Source organism: Pituophis catenifer, unplaced genomic scaffold (assembly GCF_029215685.1).
Source record: "Pituophis catenifer annectens isolate HBS135680 unplaced genomic scaffold, rPitCat1.0.hap2 SCAF_3, whole genome shotgun sequence".
Lineage (NCBI taxonomy): Eukaryota > Metazoa > Chordata > Lepidosauria > Squamata > Colubridae > Pituophis > Pituophis catenifer.
Genome location: NW_027256883.1, coordinates 97,666,552 through 97,691,149, shown reverse-complemented (window position 1 = coordinate 97,691,149; position 24,598 = coordinate 97,666,552). Strand labels below are relative to the sequence as shown.

Genomic DNA, 24,598 nt, shown 5'->3' with positions numbered 1-24,598 from the left:
CCGCCCTGAGTCCTTCGGGAGAAGGGCGGTATAGAAATAAAATTCTTCTTCTTCTTCTTCTCCTTCTCCTTATTATTATTATTATTATTACATCTCCATGGTCATGTAATCAAAATTCAGATGCTTGGCAACTGGTTCCTATTTATAACAGTTGCTGTGTTGTGGGGTCATGTGACAACATTTTGCAATCTTTTGACAAGCAAATGTGAGATTCCTCCCCAAATTGGTTTGCTGAGCAGGGCAAGAGTGGGGTTTTTTTCGTGTTGACAGTTGTCTTTGCTGCAAAAGCGGTTTCTTTGATTGCAGCACATTGTTCCCTGGATCAAATAGGAGTTACTAGGAATGACTCAAGATGACTCTCAGATGGCTGTAGACCTACCTGATGAGGAATCTTAATTGACTGCAATTCTTGGTAGGAGCATCATTTCCTCTCGGCTTTCTGGTTTTTAAGCCAACCTTGGTTTTAACCCTTAGAACCATGATCCCTTAGAAGGCAGGGCGGAGGATTTCGGACAATACCCGTATGACAAAATCGCCCAGATCCGGGGGGATTTGGACTCTGACTGGGTAGATCAGGGCAGGGTGACGAGGAATAGTCTTGAGAATGTTATCTGGGAGGAGTTTGATGCTGTGACTCCTGATGATGTGGACAGGATTTTGGGGAGACTTAGTGCGGCCACATGTTTACTGGACCCGTGTCCCTCCTGGTTGGTACTGGCTTCCCGGGAGGTTACACGAGGCTGGCTTCAGGGTGTTATCAACGCTTCGTTGAGTGAGGGTTACTTCCCCACCGCCTTGAAAGAGGCGGTGGTGAGGCCTCTCCTCAAGAAGCCGTCCCTGGATCCGGCAATATTGGCCAACTATCGTCCTGTCTCCAACCTTCGCTTTATGGCGAAGGTTGTTGAGAGTGTGGTCGCACGACAGTTTCCGCAATTCCTGGAGGAAACATCTTATCTAGATCCGTTCCAGTCGGGTTTCAGGTCTGGGCACAGCACAGAAACGGCATTGGTCGCGTTGGTTGATGATCTCTGGAGGGCTCGGGACAGGGGTTGTTCCTCTGTTCTGGTCCTGTTAGACCTCTCAGCGGCTTTTGATACCATCGACCATGGTATCATGCTGCACCGGCTGGAAGAGTTGGGGGTGGGAGGCACCGTGTTGCGGTGGTTCTCCTCCTTTCTCTCCGACCGGTCGCAGTTTGTGTTGGCAGGGGGGCAGAGGTCGACCTCGAGGCCTCTCATTTGTGGAGTGCCGCAGGGATCGGTCCTCTCGCCTCTCCTGTTCAACATTTATGTGAAGCCGCTGGGTGAGATCATCCGTGGCTTTGGGGTGAGATACCACCAGTACGCTGATGACACCCAGCTGTACATCTCCACCCCAGGCCACCCCAACGATGCCCTTGAAGTGATGTCCCAGTGCCTGGAGGCTGTACGGATCTGGATGGGGAGGAACAGGCTCAAGCTCAACCCTTCCAAGACTGAGTGGCTGTGGCTCCCGGCATCCCGATATAGTCAGTTGACTCCATCACTGACTATTGGGGGCGAGTCATTGGCCCCCACAGAGAGGGCTCGCAATCTGCGAGTCCTCCTGGATATGCAGCTGTCCTTGGAGGAACATCTGACGGCTGTAACCAGGGGGACCTTTTGTCAGGTTCGCCTGATTCGCCAGTTGCGGCCCTTTCTTGATCGGGATTCCCTGTGCACAGTCACTCACGCCCTCGTCACCTCTCGCCTTGACTATTGCAACGCTCTCTACATGGGGCTCCCCTTGAGGAGCACCCGGAGGCTCCAGCTGGTCCAGAACGCAGCAGCGCGGGTAGTGACGGGAGCAGCATGGCGCTCCCATGTAACACCGCTCCTGCGCGAGCTGCACTGGCTCCCAGTTGTCTTCCGGGTGCGCTTCAAGGTGTTGGTTATCACCTTTAAAGCGCTCCATGGCATAGGGCCTAGCTATCTTCGAGACCGCCTGCTGCTACCAACGACCTCCCATCGACCCGTGCGCTCCCACAGAGAGGGCCTCCTCGGGGTGCCATCAGCCAGACAATGTAGGCTGGTGACCCCCAGGGGGAGAGCCTTCTCTGTGGGGGCACCTACCCTCTGGAATCAGCTCCCCCCAGAGATACGGAGAATCCAAGACCTCAGTGCCTTCCGTCGCGCCCTTAAAACCCATTTATTTAAACAAGCCGGGCTGGCTTAAGATGAAATTTTTAACTGTTTTTTAAATGTTTTAAACGTTTTTAATTGGTAATGAGTTTTAATTGGGCCAAATTTATATATCTTTTAATTGTTTTTAATATTTGTTCTGCATGTTTTTTAATCTGGCTGTACACCGCCCTGAGTCCTCAGGGAGAAGGGCGGTATAGAAATCCAATATAAAATAAAAATAAAAATAAATTTAATATTTCTTTTTGAGATTTATTTTTAAATGTTAATTGGTGTGTGATTTAACGTATTAAATTAAATTAAATTCCTAATATGATTTGATTGCTTATTTGTACCCTATGACTATCATTAAGTATTGTACCTTATGATTCTTGATGAATGTATCTTTTCTTTTATGTACACTGAGAGCATATGCACCAAGACAAATTCCTTGTGTGTCCAATCACACTTGGCCAATCAAAATTCTATTCTATTATTCTATTCTATTCTATTCTATTCTATTCTATTCTATTCTATTCTATTCTATTCTATTCTATTCTATTCTATTCTATTCTAATTCTAATTCTAATTCTAATTCTAATTCTAATTCTAATTCTAATTAACAGATTGAATGTAGTCTTAGAAAGACAACACTTGGAATACTGCATCCAATTTTGGTCACCACATTCCAAAAAAAAGTATTGAGACTTTGGAAGAAGTGCAGAGAAGAGCAACAAAGATGATTAAAGGCCTGGAGACAAAAACATATGAAGAATGGTTGCAGAAACTGGATATGGACAGTCTAGAAAAAGAAGTACTAGGAGTGACACGATAGCAGTGTTCTAGTATATGAGAGGCTGCCACAAAGAATTTATTTTCCAAAGCACCAGAAGGCTAAGGGCCCTGGTAGAACAGTGGTCTAAAGCACCCTGTTATTAACACAGCTGCCTGCAATTACTGCAGGTTCGAATCTTACCAGGCTCAAGGTTGACTCAGCCTTCCATCCTTTCTAAGGTAGGTTAAATGAGGACCCAGTTTGTGGGGGCAATAAGCTGACTTTGTATGAATATACAAAAGTATGAAGGCTATTGCTTAACGCATTGTAAGCCGCCCTGAGTCTCCGGAGAAGGGCGGCATATAAATCAAATTAAAAAAAAAAAAAGGCAAGACAAGAAACAATGGATGGAAACCAATCAAGGAGACAAGTAACCTGGAATTAAGGAGAAACTTCCTAACAGTGAGAACAATTAACCATTGGAACAAAAGTTGTGGATGCTTCTTCACTGATGAAGAAGAGACTGGACAGCCACTTGTCCAAAATGGTATAGAGTCTCCTGCTCGATCAGGGGGTTGGACTAGAAGACTTCTAAGGTCCTTTCCAGCTCTACTCTGAATTGAATACTGTATTATTCTAACCCATTGCAGTGTTTTACATGAATTTCCTGTGCTTTCTCTTACTGCTTGATAACTGTCATAAATCATTTTAGTTTTGCTTTGCCAGCATGGAAGCAATGGTATTTTTTTGGGTAGTGAAAGGGATTGGTAATGATTTGTGTTTCTACTGGACTTTTACTACAGGGATTTTGTAATTTATTTACTTCTAAAATTAAATATTTATTTAATTTTTGATTTTTCCTTGTATCTTTTTATTACAGGGAGATCTTTTCAATGGTATTTGAGCTCGTTATAGTGTCTCCTCTGTCTCTGAAAATTGTTTATGATTGGCTGTAGAAGTTTAATACAGAAGAATCTTGAACTAAAACAAAATGGAAACAATAAATTATCTTAAAGACAATTAAAGACAATTGGGGAAGCCTTGAAAACAAAATGCTTTTCAACTTACAAGACCTATTTGAAATTTTAGTCAAAACGTTTGGTAACACAACAATGGTTTTAAATCAACTTAAAGATGATACTCAGATGCAAGCAACAACTGTCGAATCCAAGATCGGATGGACTGGAACTTAATTTGTTGCTGGCATACCCGAAGCCGGAGTCTGGTTTGAAGGCAGGTTGCTTGGAGATAACTGAAGAGGCTATGGATCTTAAAGACTCAAAGTTAGCAGAACTGATGATTGATGAAATTGATTCTTTCAATAAGACTGATGGAGATTGGGGAATGGTCATTATATTTAACTGGAAAACAAATGTTAAGAGACGTGTTTCAATTTATAGGAGAGCCTTTGATTTTGGGGAATGGAAAGAAATTTTTGGGAAAAATCCTGATTAAAACTTTCAGGAGATTTATTATTATTTAAGGTTTAATCTTCAATTCGATTTAACAGTTCAACTGCTAACCAAGAACCTAAGAGCTGCTAAGGTAACATCTGAGTGGGGTATTGCTCCAAAGATTCCTATTACTATTGGTGCAACCATTGATTTCTTCTTTCAGAATCCTTCTCCTCCTTCTTTCCCTTCTCTTCTTTTCTTCTCTTCCTCCTCCCCCCTTCCAAATTAACATGGACAAAGTATCTAAGAACTTATTATTATTGCAGTATTCCCATGGTCATGTGATCAAAATTTGGATGCTTGGCAACTGGTTCATATAAACTGGCTTATATTTATGCAATGTCCTGGGATCATATGATCATCTTTTGCGAACTTCTAACAAGCAAAGTCAATGGGGAAGTCAGAGTCACTTAACAAGCCTGTTACTAAATTATCCACTGCGGTGATTCACTTACCAACTGTAGCAAGAAAGATCATAAAATGGGGCAAAACTCACTTAACAACTATCTGGCTTAGTGACAGAAATTTTGGGCACAATTGTGGTTTTATGTTGAGGATTACTTGTACATTTAACAATCAATGAGATATGAAATAAAATGTATGCAATGACCTAAAAAGAAGTGTGTAATAGCAATTCAGATTCAGTAATTCAAATATTTGCAGTTCGCCTCAATTCCAAATATTCCAATCTGAAAACCATCAAATAAAATTACCTTGCGAAATGCAGACATAAGGGGTGTGATTTTCCGATTATCTGCAGCATCCACATCAGCTCCTGCCTGCACAAGTAGCTGCACTACATCAAGGTGACCACCATTTGCTGCCAACCAGAGTGGTGTGTTTCCTTTCTTATTGCGAACATCAATATGTGCTCCCCTAAAAGGAAATAAGATTTTATTGGATTAAATAATTCATATACCAGTTGAAATTAAATTTTACTTTGCAAAAAACCAACATCAATGGCACTTGGTTAACATTTTTCTTTTTTGCTTTAATTTATATGCCGCCCTTCTCCGGAGACTCAGGGCGGCTTACAATGCGTTAAGCAATAGCCTTCATACTTTTGTATATTTATGCAAAGTCAGTTTATTGCCCCCATATTGCTTTTAATTATCAACATATACATGCCACAAGAGAAGATTAGAAATAAATATTTCACATGTTTGATCTAATGGTTAAGGCATCAGGCTAGAAAGCAGGAGATGGTGAGTTTAAATCTTGGATTTAGGCCAGTGACTCTGTCTCAGCCCAATTCAACTCATCTCACATGGTGGTTGGTGTAAGAAAAATAGGAGAATGAAGGTGTGTTGAATATTTGTTACCTTGAGTTATTTGTAAAAATAATAAAGGCAAGATACAAATAATAATTCAGATTTGTCTCTAAACTATACTTTTTTAAAAAAAAATTGATTTATATGCCGCCCTTCTCCGGAGACTCAGGGCGGCTTACAATGTGTTAAGCAATAGCCTTCATACTTTTGTATATTTATACAAAGTCAGCTTATTGCCCCCACAAACTGGGTCCTCAATTTACCTACCTTAGAAAGGATAGAAGGCTGAGTCAACCTTGAGCCTGGCAGGATTTGATCTTACTTTAATTACAGACAGCTGGTGTTAAATTACAGAGCTCTGTCTGTTGAGCTATCCAGTACTCTTTCAAAAAGTACTGGGGTATTAGAATGTAAATGAAAAGTAAATTACAATAACTTAAATTATTTAGATCTGATTATGGAAGTCAAACTAATGAATGAAGAGTATGATTTAATGAAAATTTAATTTATGAGAATAACCCACTTCTCCTACAATCCTCCTATAATAAAATTCTGATTAAGATGTGAATTATAAATATATATTGTTAACAAGATAAGAATAATTTTGAGAAAGATATTTAATAAATGAAAGAAAGGTTGGGGTTGCCTGGACACAGCAGTTCCCAACTTCCTAACTTGAGATCATTAGTCTGAAGTGCGAAAACTGATTTTCCCTTCTTCTACCATCTCTCAGTTTTAAATTAAATTGGGCAAGGGGAAATGATCAATCTCTTCAATGAGGAGATAAGGCAGGTCAATAAAGATGGAATAAATGAAGGAGGTTTTGTGGCTCCGTTGCCTGAGCCTGGGCTATCGACAGATGCAGACTCTAAGAGTGAGGGGGAGGAGTTGGCAAGGCCTCCCTCTCCAGGACCCTCCTCTCTGGCAATGCCTCCGGAGGACACCGAAGGCCAAACGATAGGCTTAGAGCCAAGCACGTCCCAGCAGCCACAGGTGGACAGCGACGAGGAAGATAAGTGCTGGCTGGACCCTTGACAGAGGCGCAGAGAGAAGCGTGCACAGCAGAGGGGAAGGCGTGCCAGAGATTAGCTGAGTCACTGGACCACACCCCACAGGGTATAAATGTGGGTGTGATGGCCGGTTCAGTTTGTGACGAGCAAAAACTGGAAATACTCCATGATCTCTGCGTTACTGGACTTTGCCTGCTTTATCGGACTGCATTTGGACTAATCCTTGTATTATTGACACCCTGCCTGTTTTATCGGAATGCTGCAGTCTAATCTTTGTTTTGTGTGAGTAAAGTCTGAATTGGCAGCTAGCCACTGGGTTGCTGCCAGCTTTATCATCAAAGAGTTTTGTCGTGTGGTTTATTAACTCTGGGCCGTCTGTGGGTGTGTGTGCGTGGTACGGGGACAGAACAGGAGGAATAAAGTGCCTAGCATGCATTGTACCTTTGAAAAAAAACAGCCACTAAACAAATTACATTGAAAACAAAAACCTGGGAAATGGTTTTAAATGGGAAGGGCCAATAGTTACAACAACACAGAAACAAACCCCAAATGTAGGCCAGCTGAGGCAAATTTATTACAAAAGGCCTCATTTCTAAACAAAAAGATATCTGTTTGCGTTTGCCCTATACAAATGGTTTTTTGGCCAATGGTGGCACAGAACATATTTGCTGAAAAAAGTTTTGCTTTTGCCAAGGTGCAAGGGTGCTCTGACACACAAATTAAAGGACAAAACCTAGAAAGGCAACAGCAATAATGACAAACATGTGAGGGCAAGGATAGAAAGCATGGGGGAGGATACACAAAGAAATGCAAATTTGCCACTGAAGTTAAGCAGTAGAAGGGAAGAGCAGGGCCAGATCCGACTGGTTGGGGGAATTGCATGTAGTTCAAGTTGTGCAATTCTAATATAACAGAAAATACTATACCGATTAATCAGGAGCTCACAAAACTTGTAGTGGCCTTTATCTGCAGCAATAGTTAAAGCAGTGTCTCTTGAAGAAGGCACAGGAGGAGCATTGACATCTGCTCCTTTATCAAGAAGAACTCTTCCAACTTCTGCATAACCTCCTGATGCAGCTTCCATGAGAGGTGTGAGTCCAGTCTGTTTAAAATAACTTGCTTGAAATTCAAACTTATATGAATAAATTACTACTAACTCTTTTCACTTCCAAGTCCAAAAACACTTCAGTCCAATCAACATTAAAAGAGGATAGCTAAACTCTTTCATAATACTTTCTATCTGTTACCTGCATTATTTTTGTTTTGGAATATCTATAACACAGAACAGAAAAATCACTCTTCCAAAGCCTCTACAGAGCAAATTAAGGAAAATCCCTCTCTTCCTCGAGTTCAGTACTTGTGTTTTCCCAAAAATAAGATCGGGTCTTATTTTCTTTTGGGCCCCAAAATAAGCACCAGGGCTTATTTTCGGGGCGTGTCTCTTCCCCCCCCCCCCAATGTACAGGAGACCACTTCTGCTTGCTCACAGCGGGGCAGGAGGCCATGCAGTGTGCCAGTGCTGCCATCATGAGGCAGGGAGATGGAGCTGCACCATGCATGCATCGGCTTACCTCAAGGCCCCTGCCAGGCCACACACACACTTCGCAGTGGCGGCTCTGGCAGCTCTATCCAGCAGGACCCTGTGTGGCTGCTGGCCCACTTCTTCTGCTTGCTTGAGGCCTCAATGGAGGAGACCAAGTGATGCGCTGGTACAGCATCCATGAGGTGGGGCGGGGGGTGGTGGAGCTGGCTTACCTCAGCGGCCCCATAGCCAGGACATCCACACCCCAAAACCTGCCTTGCCTTGCAGCCATGGCACCAGCACAACACTCAGCCTCTTGCTCTGTTGCCTCAAGCAAGCAGAAGCCAGTGGCCACGAGGGCTCCTGCTGTATATGGCTGCTGGTGCTGGTGCTGTCGCTGCAAAGCAAGTGTCATGGTGTGGATGGCCTGGCTGTGGGGGCCCTGAGGTAAGCCAGTGCAGGACACGTGAGGCAGCTCCACTACCACCCCGCCTTGCTGCTGCAACACCGCGAGCAACCAGACAGAATGGGCAGGTGGCTGGCTGTCCAGGCTCTTAAGTAGGGCTTATTTTGGTGGTAGGACTTATATTAGGCGCACACAAAGAAACATGCTAGGGCTTATTTTTGGGATAGGTCTTATTTTCAGGGAAACAGGGTATATACCTGGACAATACTCCTAGGTGTATTGAAAATGCCAGAACCTTGATAGACCTTCCCACCAAAAGCAATGTTATATAATTATCAGCCTTTTATTTAATGCTGGACCTTAATCCAGATGTCTCCTAGAAGGAAGTCTCCTGGGATCTTGAATCAGTGGGTAAATTAAATATGAAAACCATTTGCTTCTCAACTAATGTAGAGCTCTGAGCATTATGTTTTATTATGTTTTCTAAGCATTTACAAGTAGTGTTTGCTGCTAAAAGTGCACACATAATCTCCTTCCATAAGTGTGCATGAATATTGCTAGAGGGTAAATAATGTATATATGTATTAGATTTGTGTGCCATCCATTTCATCTACAGATAATAAAAGAACGTCTATGAAAAAATGCGTATGTTGTGCATTGTTGGGCCTGCTGCAAAACTTGTCGGTCAAGGAATTCCAGCTGGTTGTGTTCAGGAGAACAGCCTTTTCTGCTATTGCTTTTGGAATATTGTGCAGTGAAATTTACCTCCAGCCCCTGGGCCTTCTGGAAGGGTTTTAAACTTGGCTCAACCAATTGGGCTGAGTTCTTATGGGGGGAAGGGCATGCCATGCTGGAGGTGGTTAGTAAATTAAGAAAAGACTCCACCTTCACCCTGTTATATATTGGCTACTTTGTTGGTAATTTTAATTTTAATATTTATTGCTTTAATATTTTATACTGTGGGTTTTATATCGTGGGTAAACTGCCTATGGGCCTCCCACTCATAGTCCTATTTGTTTAAATCACTCCATATCCCCGAGGTCACTCAGGTGAACCTCTCAGGTAAAGTGACTGGAAACTTCCTTTTGACAATCCCCAATTTTAATTTTTATTACAAGATCATGCTCATCAAAGTTCAACTGAGAAAGAAATCTATTGATTGCTTACCTTTGCCCTATGTTCAACATTGGCTTTTCTGTCCAAAAGCAGACTGACTACCTCTGCTCTGCCCTGGAAGCAGGCTAAAGTAAGTGCGGTATTCCGATTGGTTTCAATCTGGGCATTAATATCAGAACCCATATCAAGCAATAGTTTTACTGCAGGAACATGACCGTTCATAGCTGCCAGCATCAGGGGAGAAATGCCTAATTTACTCCCAGTCCTAAAAAAGAAAGCCAATAAATAAAATATAACAATGGCATAATCTAGACAAAATGTAGAGGAAAATATTTCTTCAGTATAATTATTTTATGAAAAGCTGAGTGTTGTGTAATAAAATACATCCTCATTTCACTGCTGGAAAGTACACTATATAAAAATCAGCTAGATTTTAAAATATAAAGTAATAGAAACGAAGAACAAAAAGCACTTGAAATATGCTAAGAATACTAGCAACATACAAGTACTGGATGGAATTCTGAAAATCTTGGCATAGCATATCTACAAATCACAATAGCAACTAAAGATGGCTCCATGGAAAGTGGAGTCAAGGGCAACAGTTGAATGAAGAGCTAGTAAGTAGCAGTGGTTCTTCAAAAATACCTCTTTGATCAAGGAGAGAACACCCAGAGGTACACAGGCAGTTAGTTGCTCCTTGTCAAAAGACTGCAATAATTATCTTGCTTAAACTGAAATCTGTGTCTTGGAAAGGACACTGGGTTCACATATATTTTCTGTTCTAATTGCTTTGGAAATTACTTGTTAACTGTTTTGGAACCTTTGGATCAACAGGTTTTACAGTAGCGGATGAATTTCCTTCCATTTTTAGTTACAGAAGTTTTAAATTTAAGTCTAAGGACTTGAAAAAAAAGAGAATAAATAGCAAAAGGGTGATTAAAACTTTGATTTTAGAAGGTTATGAACGGACTAAAAATTCAGATAAATTTGAAATAAGAATCTGAGATTAACTATGATGAATTCTTCCTGTGGGGATTTTTTTTTTCAAAAAATTTCTTTTTTTGAAAAAACACTGATGCTTTAAAAATTAGTCACTAGTAGGAAGTCGAAGAAACTAATGATTACAATTAAAGAACATTCAAATTCAACAGAATGAAACAAAACATTTTAATGTTGGACATTTTAAAGAATATTGTTGAACAATGGACTCAAATTAATTTTAAGAGTGTCTCCTTCTACAGTCTGCATTAAAAAGTTATTAATGGAAGAAGAACAGGTTTTATCTGGCAAGACTGAGATTGATTTGAAAGTAGATTTGAAAATGGCAGGTTTCCAGAATCACATGGAAAAAGATGTTGCACTGGACATACAAAAGCAATTGGCTGATGTCTTAATAATTAAAAAGGATATACAAATAATCAATCAAGAGAATGACCTGGATAATTTTCCTACATTGGCTTTATAAAAAAGGCTTGTTAAAACTTCAAAGAATTTTGTGAGAATAGGCAAAAAAATCAAGTTCTGGGACATTATTTGAAGGGAATAAATCATTAGAAGCAAAAGGAAGGAATATAAAATTGATTTATTTGATTAAGGCTAAAATAAATATGTTATCATCCCTGGTAATTCTTAATGGACTTTTGCTGACACTAGGACTAAAATGCAAAGATTTGTGGATTTGTTTATAGATAAGAGATGGCATATGGGAATAAGAGATCATTTGTTCTACTTTCAGAGCATTTAAGTTACTAAAATATAATGAAGGGAAAACTTATTTTTTCATATATTTTTATTATATTCTTATTTTTCTTTTTTTCAACTTTTATTCTGTCTTTCATATTCTTTTGTTTGTAGTTTGCACTAATATTTTATTACTGCAATTGTAATTTTAAAAAATAAAATTACTATTTTAAAAAAGGTTATCTACAGATCACCAAGTTTATTCAGTATGTCTGAATGGATAAAACCAACAAATCTATGGAATTCAACCCTACTTTATGTTATATTCATCAGAGAATCCAAAATCTTTCTAAACCAATTACCTTGAATTAATTTCTGCTCCAGCATTGAGTAGTATCTTAATAATGTTAACATAACCACCAGATGCAGCAAGACTTAGAGGAGTATAATCAGATACATTTCTGTGTTCTTTGTTTGCTCCTCGTGCTAGGAGAAGATCTACCACCTGAAATATCAAATATTATTAACACTATCAGAAATTGACAATAGCATCAATGTGCTCTGGATAAATATTGAGTTTTAAATCTGGCAACAAACTGCTCCAGAGCATAACAAAAGTATGGAAAAGGTCATTGAAAAATTATGATGTATATATAACATTAAATAGTAAGTTAATCATGAAAGCCATGAAAGCCAGCTGGGTGACTTTGGGCCAGTCACTCTTTCTCAGCCCAATCCATCTCAGGGTTGTTGTTGTGGGGAAAATAGGAGGAGGAAGGTGTGCTGGGTTTGTTTCCCACCTTGAGTTATTTGTAACAATAATAAAGGCAGGATACAAACAAACAAACAAACAAACAGGTTAAGGTCAAATCTTTACTTTTCATACTTCTGCCTTACTGAATTCCTATTCTATGAATAAAATTTTAAATTTACATGATTATAGAATGGACTGCAGGACAGTCTTTTTTTAAAATAGCTGCAAAAATATGTGCAAGAAATCAGTCCTAAAACATCGGAGACTCATATTAATCTGAGAAATTACATGGAATGTACAATGCTCATACATTCCATGTAATTTCAGAATTAACTGAGGTTTCCCAATCTTTTTGGATTGGTTGGCAGATCTGAAATTTTGAGAACTCACTGTTGTAGTCTTGCAATATGGCAGCAAGGGAGGGATTGCTAAATCATAAAATGGCTCCACAGAGACCATAACTAATTGCAAAACACTGAGTAACCAGAATGCCACTTTCTATTCCTTAAAAGAGTCCTCAACCTCTTCAGCTCATTGACTTCTTTCATGAAATTTCAGATTGAGGACCCTAGACTAACCCCCTCCTTCAGTCCTATTGACCTGGAGGGAGGATGCAAGTGGAAACAATTAGAAGCTTAACACATAACTTGCATCCAGCATTTTTATATTCAAAGAATGTTTTTTGTTTGTAGCATGTCAGATTCCCATTTAAAAAATAAATAAAATGGTTATAATAAAAGTAAAAAGTGAAATAGAGCAAAGAACTTGGAGAGCATTAAGGGAAGCATCTGTGAACAAGCTGTGGATATAGGAAACTGTTTATATTTGAAGCATACAGCATATGTGGATATATTCTAAGATGATGATGTCCACCCAACCTGGGTGGGTTTGGAGAATCAATACATGCTTTCATAATTTAAGAAATGCAATAACTATAATATGCAGTAAAATACGGTACCAAATGAGGAGACATACTATCAGGATGCTAGATCCTGTTCTTCCAAACTATGACTATAGTAGTTAAACAGAAACATATGTAAAGTTGTTGTTTTTTTAAATGTTAACACTTACTTCTTGACGGCCACCAGAGCATGCTAATGAAAGTGGTGTGTCCTTAGTACGCTCAGACTGGGCTTCTATGTCTCCACCTTTATCTAGAAGTATTTCTACAACACCAACATGTCCAGCAGTTGCAGCTAAAATTAGTGGTGTAAACCCTAACAGAAATGATTCTATTATTAGAAGCCATTTGGAAAACAAGAATCAAAGTTAAGTTATGCTGACAGTAAAACCAGAGTGTTTCAAAATTAGTAATTCTCAATACAGTAGCAATCAAGATCACTACATACAAAACTGAAATAAAAGTTCTGAGTTTGTGATTGAACATTTGGGAGAAACAGAAGCAACATGTTTTTGAAATCCTAACCCCTCATTTAATTAAGGCTTGAAATCGCATATAGAAAAAAAGATTTGCTGCCCAAATACTTATCATCAGCTAGGAAAAAACACAAATGTTGCGAGTCATCAGAAAGTTATGAAAAACCAATGGGATGCTTGATTGGATATGCCTAATTTCAAAATAAAAGCAATGATAAATAGCAGCACTTTAATAACTTACCCTTTTTGTCTCTATGTTCTATACTGGCACCTCGTGCTATCAACACAGAGACAAGTTCTTCATGCCCACCAGCACATGCAAGTGTCAGCGCAGTATCATGATTACTCTCCGTCTTAAGATTGGAAAAAATGCATTTCAATTGTATTAAATTGTGTTATTATTGTGTAATTTAACCAAAATAGTTTTCAAAAGATATAGCTATATCAGTAATCAACATTACTCACATGGGCATCAATATCAACAGAAGGGTATGTAGGAACCACAGACTGAGAAGTCATACTGAGCGTTTGTGAACAGGACTCAGGTGTAGCCGAATCCATGACATGTGAGGAATTGGAGCCGGTAGGCACTCTGCTATTGACAGCTGGGAAGGAAAAACGACATGCTCAATATCTCTTGCATGAAGAACATCTTTCAAAGAGACTGACATGTTTTGTTATTATATTCATGAATCATGTTAAAGAAAATACAAAACCACCCTCTTGTTCCTGAAATGTATAAGAAGGAATTTTAATTTAACACTCTAAATCAAATGTCCAAATAAAAAAGTCAGGGAAATCCTAAAAAGCGTGAATGGTATAAGAAAAATCTGGACCATGCCTGTTTATATTTAGTGACTGTGAAACTATCTTGTCCACATTTCAAACAGATAAGGAATATATTTTATACATACACTTATGTATGTGGCCATCCACTTATTTTATTTCCCAACTCCTGGCTTACTTACTACAAATAATACAAAATCAGGCTATTGATAGTAAATGCCAGGTGTGTTTCCAGTAAGACCTCTCATCATCATGACTTACTTGTGCATGTGCATTTATTTTAAATTTAGTATTATTAAAACCAGGTTTGGCAAAAGCAATGATCTCTCCCTCTTACAGATCTATCTTTATCAGATGCAACTGGGGAGAGGAAATGGAAATAAAAGCAGCCTGCTTATAACCAGGGACTTTATTCCAGAAATAGCAATTTGCAAATGTTTGGTTTACTGAAGTCTTCCAGAAAATAAAGCAGTAGAAAGACACACCTAGAGTATTGTTAAGGGAACATGAATCCAGGAGCATGGTACAAACTGAGTATGAGCTTAGTCTGTGGTGGTAAGGAAGGAGAAGCCTAACTACTTATCTTCTCTCATTGCACTAATAGGTTATCACTCAACTTACCTTGTTTAGATTGGCCAATTGGCTACTAGGGGTTCTCTAATGGTTTATGTGGTATAGCTATGTTAAGGCTATAGCCCTCTGCAACCTTATATAGAATGAAATGATCTTGCTAGAGTATTTCATGCTCTCACCACCATCCACTTGGACTGCTGTTACATATGCCACATTAGGCTATTTTTGAAGAACATTCAGAAGACTCAATCAGTCCATAGTGCAGCAGCACATATGTTAGTAGTAGTTGGTACTATGACCAAGTGACATCAATGTGCTAAATCCCAGCTGCATATTAGCTTTCATGTGCAATTCAAAGTTTTGTTTTTGACTGTTCAAGTCTTGCTTGTTGCTGAGTTATCTCCAGGATTGCCTTTCATCCAATCTTGACCTGCCTGCTATGAAATTTCAAAGAGAATTTTCTAATAATTCCCTACTTTTTTGGAGTAAGCTCTTAAGACACTATTTCTCTGTCATAGCATTGGCACTTCCAAACACTTTTCTTCTGAAATACATGCTTTCAGAAAATATTAAAAACTGAAATGTTATAAATCCTGAATGTGCCATTGGGTCTTGATGGTTCCAAAATATGTGGAAGGCACCAGGTTGAGGAAGCTACACATAATCCTTGACTCATGACCACAATTGGAACCATAATATCATCACTGAATGGTCATTAACTGAGATGTCATATGACTGCTTCGCTTAACAAATACAATTAGGAAACTCCCAGTTGCAGTCTTTAAGCAATCTCACGTCATTGAGAGGAGTTTCAGATAAGGAGTATGTAGTGCCTCAGGGAAGTGAGGGAGGCCCTGGGAGGCCAGCACTGTCCTTGTCAGAACTGCCATCATAGGCTTGGCCTTCACATTCGCTGCCAGACTGCCATAGTGAACTATGGAGGGAGGAGCTGGTCAGGAGGGGAAAAGACTAATCTTCTTCTAGAGATGAGAGGGAGTCCTCTTGTTCTCAGGGGGTTGGCCGAAATCATCCGTGCCAAAGTGCTGCTTGGATTTCAGCATGGAGCTTTTTTAGCCAGTCCCAAGAAACATGAGGGAGTTAGCAAGCAGCAGCAGCTTGCAACATTCCCTGCCAGCATCCCCGTTGAACTTTTGGGGAAGCTGGCAGGGAAGACTACAAATGGTGATCACATGATCCTAGAGCACTTGGCATCCAGTTAGCACCCAGATTGCAATCCCATGGGTGAAGAGAGGCTAAAACAATCACAACTTTGGGCAATGGTATTAAGTCCCTTCGTTCAGCACTATTAAAACTTCAAATAGTCGTTAAGTCATTACCTGTAGTACCACAGGCACACATGAAACAAGAACTTAGCTCAGTATAGCAGCAAAAAATGTATAAACCAGATACAGGATAAAAATATATGCATATATGACTAAGGGATGAATAACACAGAATTACGATGTATTGTAATAATTTGAACCATTTTATCTCAAAGCATTCAATAAATAGATATCTGAAAGCACCATCAATGAAAACTGGCAAACTATTTCATCTACCTACAGGTGGTCCTCAACTTATGACCATAATTGGGATGCTACAATTATCATAAATGCAAGCCAGCTATCAAGCACTCAAATTGCAACTGTGTGACTATGGGGGTAGTGCAACAGTCATAACTTCAAGGACAGGTCATAAGTAACTTTTTCCAAGATTGTTGTAAATTTGAACCACTGTTAAGCAAACTATCATAGTCCCATTGGAATCCAGTACAGAGGAGGAGGAGTTGGAACTAGGACCATCTGATGGGGATGGCAAGCCTCCCCTGGAATATCTGGAGAGTCCAAGGCTCCTCCGGCTTTGGGAAGATAGTCAACTGGACAGGGAGCTGCTTGCCCTCACAAATGCAGGGGAGGATCAGCTGTAGGCAGGCAGTAATGATGAGGCAGCAGATTCCCTCTGATGAGGAACAGCTCTCCCCACAACCCGATCCGAGGGCACGGAGATAAGTCTGCAAGGCTTCTGGTGAGGAGGCTACCCTGCTCTTCTTCACAAGGAATACCTGGCTTGAGATGATTTAATTAGAATCTGGGGGAGGATGTCTTTGTCAGGAACAATTGTTTTGCTTTGACACTTCCCTGGCCTTTGTAAATTCTGCTTCAGATGTTTCTGCCTTGTGGACTTCAACCTTGCTTGTGGACTAGACCTTGTTTTGTGAACTTTGGATCTTGTTTTTCGACTACGATTTCCTCCTTGCTTTGTGAATCGGCTCTGGTGACTATTGGCTTTAGTTTGTGGGACTGTGTTGCACTGACTGTGGGTGGCTGCCTTCAGGAAAGTTTGGGGTGGAGTTTTACTGGCTGTTGTAGGGCCATTTGTCCTGAGAAAGTAGCTCAATAAAGGACTTTATTGAAGCCTGAATCTGCCTAGACATAGGAACAGTCATGTCAAGGACTACATCAAAAGGTTCTGCTTATGTCCAAATTGTTATAAAGTCACAGCAGATTTTCTCACAAAGCATTTTCTTCATTTCTTAAATAATGTTCATTTAAGCAGGCATTTTTATAGTTCACATTTTTGGATTTGAATTAGATGAAACTATTATCCTGAATCATTTTAACTTAATATAATAATAATCATGATAAAGCAAAAGTGTTAATTGCTTATCCATTGCTTCCTCCCAAAAGTTGTGAAAATGTTCTTTCAAAATCTGACACAAAATTCTGTACAACTAAAACACAAGTGGAATATGGTGGAATGCATGAGAAAAAAAGCAATAAATGTCACTGCAATTCAACTATAAACACTCTATTAAAGACATTTTAGAGATAAATTGTGTCCAAGTCAACATTAAAAATGTATTAAAATAGAGATCAAGAACAAATCTTTTTAAGAAGCCAAAGCCACTTTACAACACATATGACTGAACCCCAATTAGTTTGTAGCAAAATGTTTATTTAATTTGCTATTATAGCACACCTGATTTGTTGTAAGAGTATAACAGGAACGTCTACATCTTTTTTCGTTTCTAATGCATATACAAATATTCAAATAAGGTTCATAATATTGGCTGTCAACAGTAGTTGACAGGACAAACTTAAATGTGTAACTGATACCAATTTGTGAGTTTTATGTTGCTGAACTTAAGAATTCAATTAGTTTAGCAGATCAAACATTTGATTTCAAAATGTGTACAAACATCTTAAAATTGAAATCCCTAAATCAAGTTATTTTAAAATTTAAATACTTTTGTGTTTCTTAAAAAAGTTAAGAAACTGAGTTATTTTAACAAGGTTTTGAATAAAAAACTATTAAAGGAGAATTAAGATCACTGATATCTACCCATTAGAAAATTGAGTCACAAAAAGTTGTTGGACACTTGTTTACATACCACTAAAGCCTTCCATACTGTTTTCTTTAATCTATTGTTTTATGAATTCTTCTCAATCCATCTTGTTCACATAATAAGAATGCATATAGGTTATGTTACAACTGTTTCCTAATAGCATGGTCTCATTGTATCACCTCTTTTTATTTTCTTTCACTGCACTTCGGGAAATGGGAAATCTGCAGCCCTTTCCCAAACACTTTGGAGATGCCAGATGGATTACTCTTTCTTATGGAATTATTTTTCTCATATTCTCCATTAATGAATATAAGTGGCTACAATCAATCTTATGTAGGTTGTCCCTCGAACTGAAGTCTGACAAGGGATTTGAAGGAAGGGAATGGTATCAAACACATATTTTGTAAAAGTAAAAACCAGGGGAAAAACAGAACTATGTTAGATAATTTAATTTTGATTTCCCAAATTGACACTAACATAAAAACAGTAAATATTAGGTATACAAATAAATTTGCTATTAAATAGTAAATTCTGCAAACAAATGGGCTGCCTAAATAAAAAGTTATTTCTATTCACAAAACTGTTCCTGAATCTGTTCAGCTGTTAATATAAGGCTCTTATAACAATATCTGTGCTGACTCAACTATCTGGCATATGGAGACAACTTTTTATTTCAAAACTCCCAGATTAGGAGTACTGAAAGAAAAAGAGTTGCATTTGGCAGCCACACTTTCAGCATTTAGAAAATCTGAATACTGCAATGGGGACAGCAGGGAATGTGGTCACTAAGTGAGGTGATCAGATTAACTGACCATCACAATTTACAACTCTAATGGCCAGGCTCTGTAATGGTCATAAATCGAGGACTACCAGTAAAACTTTTAATTTTATCACAGCATAACTACATGCACCACACAATGTCCTTCCTCTTGAAAATAATCTTTAGCTGTAATAAAGGCCCTGCAACATTACAAATATCTTATATGCAGAGACCACAAAGAAGGTAGCTATATTCCGTGAGAAATTTTGATACTCACGCTTTTATTGCTTTCTAATATAATTAAAGAAAAAAGGAGAAAATGGCTGAATAGCCTTATGCAAATCACTAATCGGGGCTGATGTGATGTGAGTTGTTTTTCTTATTTCATAGACCAGTGACCCATTTTCATCAATTTGATTGTTTATGAAGCATATTAAGCGTCACACTCCCAAAATGGGTAGACCTCAAAGTTGGCTCAACTATAGGTTGGAGATTTTAAATGAGCAAATTATATACTTTAAGCTTTATAAAACTCATTTTGCCCTTAATATTCCCTTAAACTTTAAAATCTGGTCATGTACCATGCTTTCCCATAGCATATAATTTGCCTTATTAAATAAATACTATAAGCAAATTGCAATATAAAAGTAAGTATGGGTCTAAGACCCATTTTGCATACTATCCCGAATCTCAGATGTTATGAAAATGTTCTTGTCCCAACAAAGACAATTAAAAGACACTTTTACGGAATATTAGTCTCATGAAAGGAGGGCTTCATTCTGAAAAATTGCGATATGACGTCTTATAACAAATGTATTTTGGGGAATGAACATATTTTTGCATCAATAAAGGGGGAACTCCTCATTTGGAACATGACTTCATTTTCACATAGCCAACAATAGTAAATGAGGAAGTGGTGAACCTTAGAACTCCTCTCTGAATTGAGAAGAAGAAAAGGGATCACCCATAACTTTGCTTCTTACAGAATCTCTATGTGAAGAGATTGCAAATAGTGATTTCCAGACAACTCTGAGAACTGAAGGAAAATCATTGCCTAAGGTGCAGTTCAGCACCTTTAAAGAGACATTGGGTTTACTTTCCCCCTCTTAACAACTTTAGGAAGCTGCTTATTATGTTTTTTTCTAGATGTTTAGAAGTTTTGGAAGGACAAGGTTTATTTTACTGGGAGAATCTCCTATCTTAGAAGAAATAAGTTTTATGTAGGTTTAAGGATTAAACAGCAAATAGAATGTTGATTCTGAGGCTAAATGGACTTGATGGACCCTGTGGGTGTTTTAACACTTAATAAGGAATATCTAAAGATTTTGAAATTAAAATGTTCCTAGTTCCGGTGACCAACTCAGATTGGATCCTGCAACATTACACTGGGACATGTATATTTGCCTTCATTTTGAAATTAATTGTAAGAAATCCTCTTGTGGGAAAATTTTGTTGATTGGAAGATAAACAGATAAGAAGGACCTTGAAGGTTGATTAGAGGGAATTAGAGAGAGCTAAGAATTACAATTAAAGGAAAATAAACCATGAATTCAACGGTGCCATACTATCTGACTACAGAAGAAATTAAGTGTTTGGGAAGAACGTACTCAAAGATTACTTACAAGTTTGTCTGATACTGTAACAGAGGATATAGAAAAACAACAGAGGGTCAAACTTATTTGAATGTGGATTTGGATTTTTTAAAAATGCCAGATTATAAAAGTGAAATGGAAAAAGATGCTGTGAATCTGAAAATGGATTTAAAAATACTAGAATATAAGATTGATGTGGAAAAGATGGATTTACAAACAAAACCAACTGGTGTCTTAATAATTAAAGGGGATATATTAATAATAAAACAGAGGAATGGAGTCAGAAAATCTTATTTTGGATTTACAAGGGGGATGTGTTAAACTAAACAAGCTGTTTTGGAGAAGAAACAAAGAGAAAATGATAAAAAATTACTGGGGGACACAGTTTGATGGGATTAAAGAACCAGAAAAGTAAGCAAAGAATTTGATTCATTCAATCTTGGTTAATATGTTATGTTGTCTCATAGCTATTGAACTTTCTTTTTGACAAGGACTGAATGACAAGGCTTTAAAAATCTGTTTATAAATGGGAAAATATTTCTTTTGCTTTATTGCTTAAAGAAAGTGATAAATTGGATTACAAAATGGATTTATTTGATTGGGTTAAAATATATACATTACTATTTCTGGGAGCTCTTAAGAGACTTTTGCCAATTAGAATTGAATGATGAGGTTTTTTATAATGTCATTATTGATAATGAATGAGTCATACTTTTTTTTACTGAAATACTGGAGAAGGTGTTAAATTACTGAAATTATTCTTGTCTGTAGGGAAGAGGGAGTTATCTTTTATATATATGTCCCCACTGTGACTCTGCCAGGATAAAGAGAAGAAATCTTTTTCTAACTAATCAACATTTTGAGGCCTTGCCCAAGAAGCTGTGATAATTCTATTTTCTGATGAGAACACTGTTGCAATGGTAAAAACTTGGGTCAGCAACCCCAATACCTTAAAGAGTCCCCCAATTTATCAAGAAGAATGAAGAGTATCTTGGACTATGAGGAACCATGTTGACTTTCATATGGGTATGCTAGGCACATATTCCATTTACAATGGCAAGATAAAATCTTCTCCCTGAACTTTATGATATTCTAAATGGTTTTGTGCTAGAAAGGTTGGTCAGCAAACTGACAAGAAGAGCAGTGATTCTGAATTTAATCTTTCGTCAACTTTTGACCAGTTGCTTAGTGACTTACCTGAAAATGGGCACTTACGAACTGAATCTGAAGTTCCAACAGTTCCCCTGTCATGTGATTGAATTTATGTGCTCAGCAACATGGCCACATTCATGGCCATTTGCAGGGACTTGTGGTCACATGACTGCGTTTTACTATAGTTTTGCAGAAAGCTGGTATTTCCAGTTTTCAAACAATGAGTTCACTTAATGAATGCAGTGTTTGCACTTAAGATTGCAGTGCTCATTTAACTGTTGCAAAAAACATTAAATTGGGTTGGTCATGTGATTGACCCATTTTATGATTGTTATGACTGACAACCATAATGAGTAGGCTCCATTATGGTTGTAATGCAAAGACTACCAGTAACAGAATGGAATTTAAAAATCCAAGGGATAAAAATCTCAACAATGGGAGTTATTCAAATACACAATAATACCTCAGCAATAATGTATAGTTTAAGTGAGAAAAACTTTAATAAATCATTAGGATTAATAAGCGACCTCAAAATGCCATAAAAATGAAAGTCTACTTTTATAAAATAGAAAGTTTTCTAAAGAAATGCAGGAACCAGCTAATGAGGAATGCAAAAAAATAAAATATTTAAGGGCAATACTGCAAGAATATTAAGGTCAATACATTTTTAAATACATAATAATAATAATGGAGGCACAGGTCAAACAAAGTACTGAAGAAGAAAAGTGTAAATTGATTATGAAAAAAAAAAGCCACTGATGCCAGTTAAAAATTGGAATTTACTAAATGCAGAGGAAATAAAAAATGAATATTGAATAACGTAATAAAAACACAAACAGAATGCTGGTAATAAAACACACTACTGTACACGGCCAATTTCTAAAAAAAAAAAAAAAGAAAGAAAAAAAGAGGGGAAAGTAGATAAATATAAAACCTGGCAATGGTTTATAACTAGAACATTAAAAAAAAGTAAATGAAGGCATGATTTTAGGTGCTCACGAGCAAAGTTTCAGAATTGAAAAATCATGTGCAAATTGTGCAAAGAAATAGAAGAATATTAGATCATATGCTCAGCTCTTGCAAAAGGATTTCACAAACTGATTATAAGCAACAGTGTAACACAGTCATCAAAATGATTCACTGGAACATCTGTAAAAATTATCATGTATCTGTAATGAAAAACTGGTGGAAACAAGCAGTTGAAAAAGTAGTTGAAAATGTTGTTAAAATATTGTGGGCTTTCTAAGTACAGATTGATAGACTTAGCCCATAACATACTAGATGTTTGTGATTGAAAAGGAGAAATTAAGGATAATTGATGTGGCAATACCAGGGGATAGCAGACTAGAATTGAAAAAGATCACAAAGTATTAAGATCTGAAAACTGAAGTTGAAAGATTATGACATAAACCAGCTTTGGTGGTCCCAGTGATTATTGGCACACTGGATGCCACACCAAAAAATCTTGGATGGCATTTGGATAATCTGCACATTGACAAAATTTCCCCGTCAATTATAAAAGGCTTGAATCCACATATATACTATACCAATACATTACAACATCCTAGGTTCTTGGAAAGAACTTGATGGGTATGAAGGACAATGCAAAATAAAGTACTGGCAAATGTGACTTCACATTCTTGTGAGCAAATAATTATTACTATTATTCAGTTAAGGTCTTATGAAACTTTAAGATCCAAACAGACAGGCATCTTGTTTATAACATGCCCGATATAACAGTTTTTGAAAATAAAGTCTGGTTCATTGGTGTTGCCACTCCAGGTGATGCTAGGAGTAAGGAAAAATGACTGGAAAAAATTACAAAATATCAGGACTTTCAGGTGAAAGTTGAATGTATGTAGGGTAAAAATCAATATACTAATTATTGGAGCCCTTGGAGCGATACCTTGATTTTCTCAATATCTAGAAATATTGAATTTATCAGACTTGAACACCCCAGGTTTTTTTTAAACTAACCTGATTGGAACTGCCTATATTTTTAGATGCTACCTTTATAATTCTTAAGTATTTGGTTTGGAGTTAAATTATTAACTTTCCACCAGATTAACCTACACATACAATAAATAATTTACTGAATATTAAAAAGGGCTAAACACTAAATAACATAGATAAGAGAACTGTTTAAATTCTTTTTGCTGGAAAGAAATAGAAAAGAAACCATTGCCTAAATCATTATTTTGAGGGACGGAATCTGAACAGTTCATGCAAAAGTAGTAACAACAGATAGAACTGTTTTTCTAATCAAAGTTCAATTAAAATTTATCTGAAAGTAAATTGTTTTAGAATTGTTGAACATGTTATAATACTAAAAAGAGACCACTGAAAGTATTTTAAAGATTTAAGTCTTGTTGAAGAATAGCCAACATAAATTTGGTAAATTAAATCATGGCATATTCTTTACTATTCTTTTGAAAGGTTCAACAAAATATGGATGGGGTAATCTGGCAGATACACAAAGGCTTTTGATAAAACCAATCATCTAAACCAAATTCAGCTGTTAATCAGACAAGAGATTGAAAGTAAATTAGTGAATAGGAATAAATGGTCAGTTTTCACCAGATGCAATCAACAAAGTCCTTGTAGATTTTCATTGGCACTAGTACTTTTGAAGTTCTTTATAAATTTTTTTGAGTTAAGGTTTTCTTATGACTAACAATAAACTGGTAAGGTTTTCTAATTATTTGGAGAGTTGCGATTTGTGACTTTTCCTATTGGTTTCTGACAAGCAAAGTCAATGTAGAAACTGGCAAGTAGTCGCAAGTCAAGGTCACATGAGATGCTTGCTTAAGAACTTATGTATTAAGCAAGAATCTCATGTGATCGTAACTTGATATACTAATTATTGGACCCTCATTTAATGATGGC

General features: G+C 37.6%; 1 protein-coding gene across 3 annotated transcripts in view; it reads right to left on the bottom strand.

Annotated features, from left to right (window-relative positions):
• ANKHD1 (ankyrin repeat and KH domain containing 1) overlaps window positions 1-24,598 on the bottom strand; it is a 170,280-nt gene that overhangs the window by 42,957 nt on the left and 102,725 nt on the right. For all 3 annotated transcript variants that reach the window (XM_070940827.1, XM_070940828.1, XM_070940829.1), the window contains 7 exons: window positions 13,969-14,108; window positions 13,745-13,856; window positions 13,198-13,343; window positions 11,735-11,877; window positions 9,744-9,957; window positions 7,575-7,750; window positions 5,081-5,243 (listed from right to left, as the gene is read on the bottom strand). In XM_070940827.1, coding sequence (XP_070796928.1) covers window positions 5,081-5,243; window positions 7,575-7,750; window positions 9,744-9,957; window positions 11,735-11,877; window positions 13,198-13,343; window positions 13,745-13,856; window positions 13,969-14,108 — 1,094 coding nt within the window. The remainder of the gene's footprint in view (window positions 1-5,080; window positions 5,244-7,574; window positions 7,751-9,743; window positions 9,958-11,734; window positions 11,878-13,197; window positions 13,344-13,744; window positions 13,857-13,968; window positions 14,109-24,598) is intronic.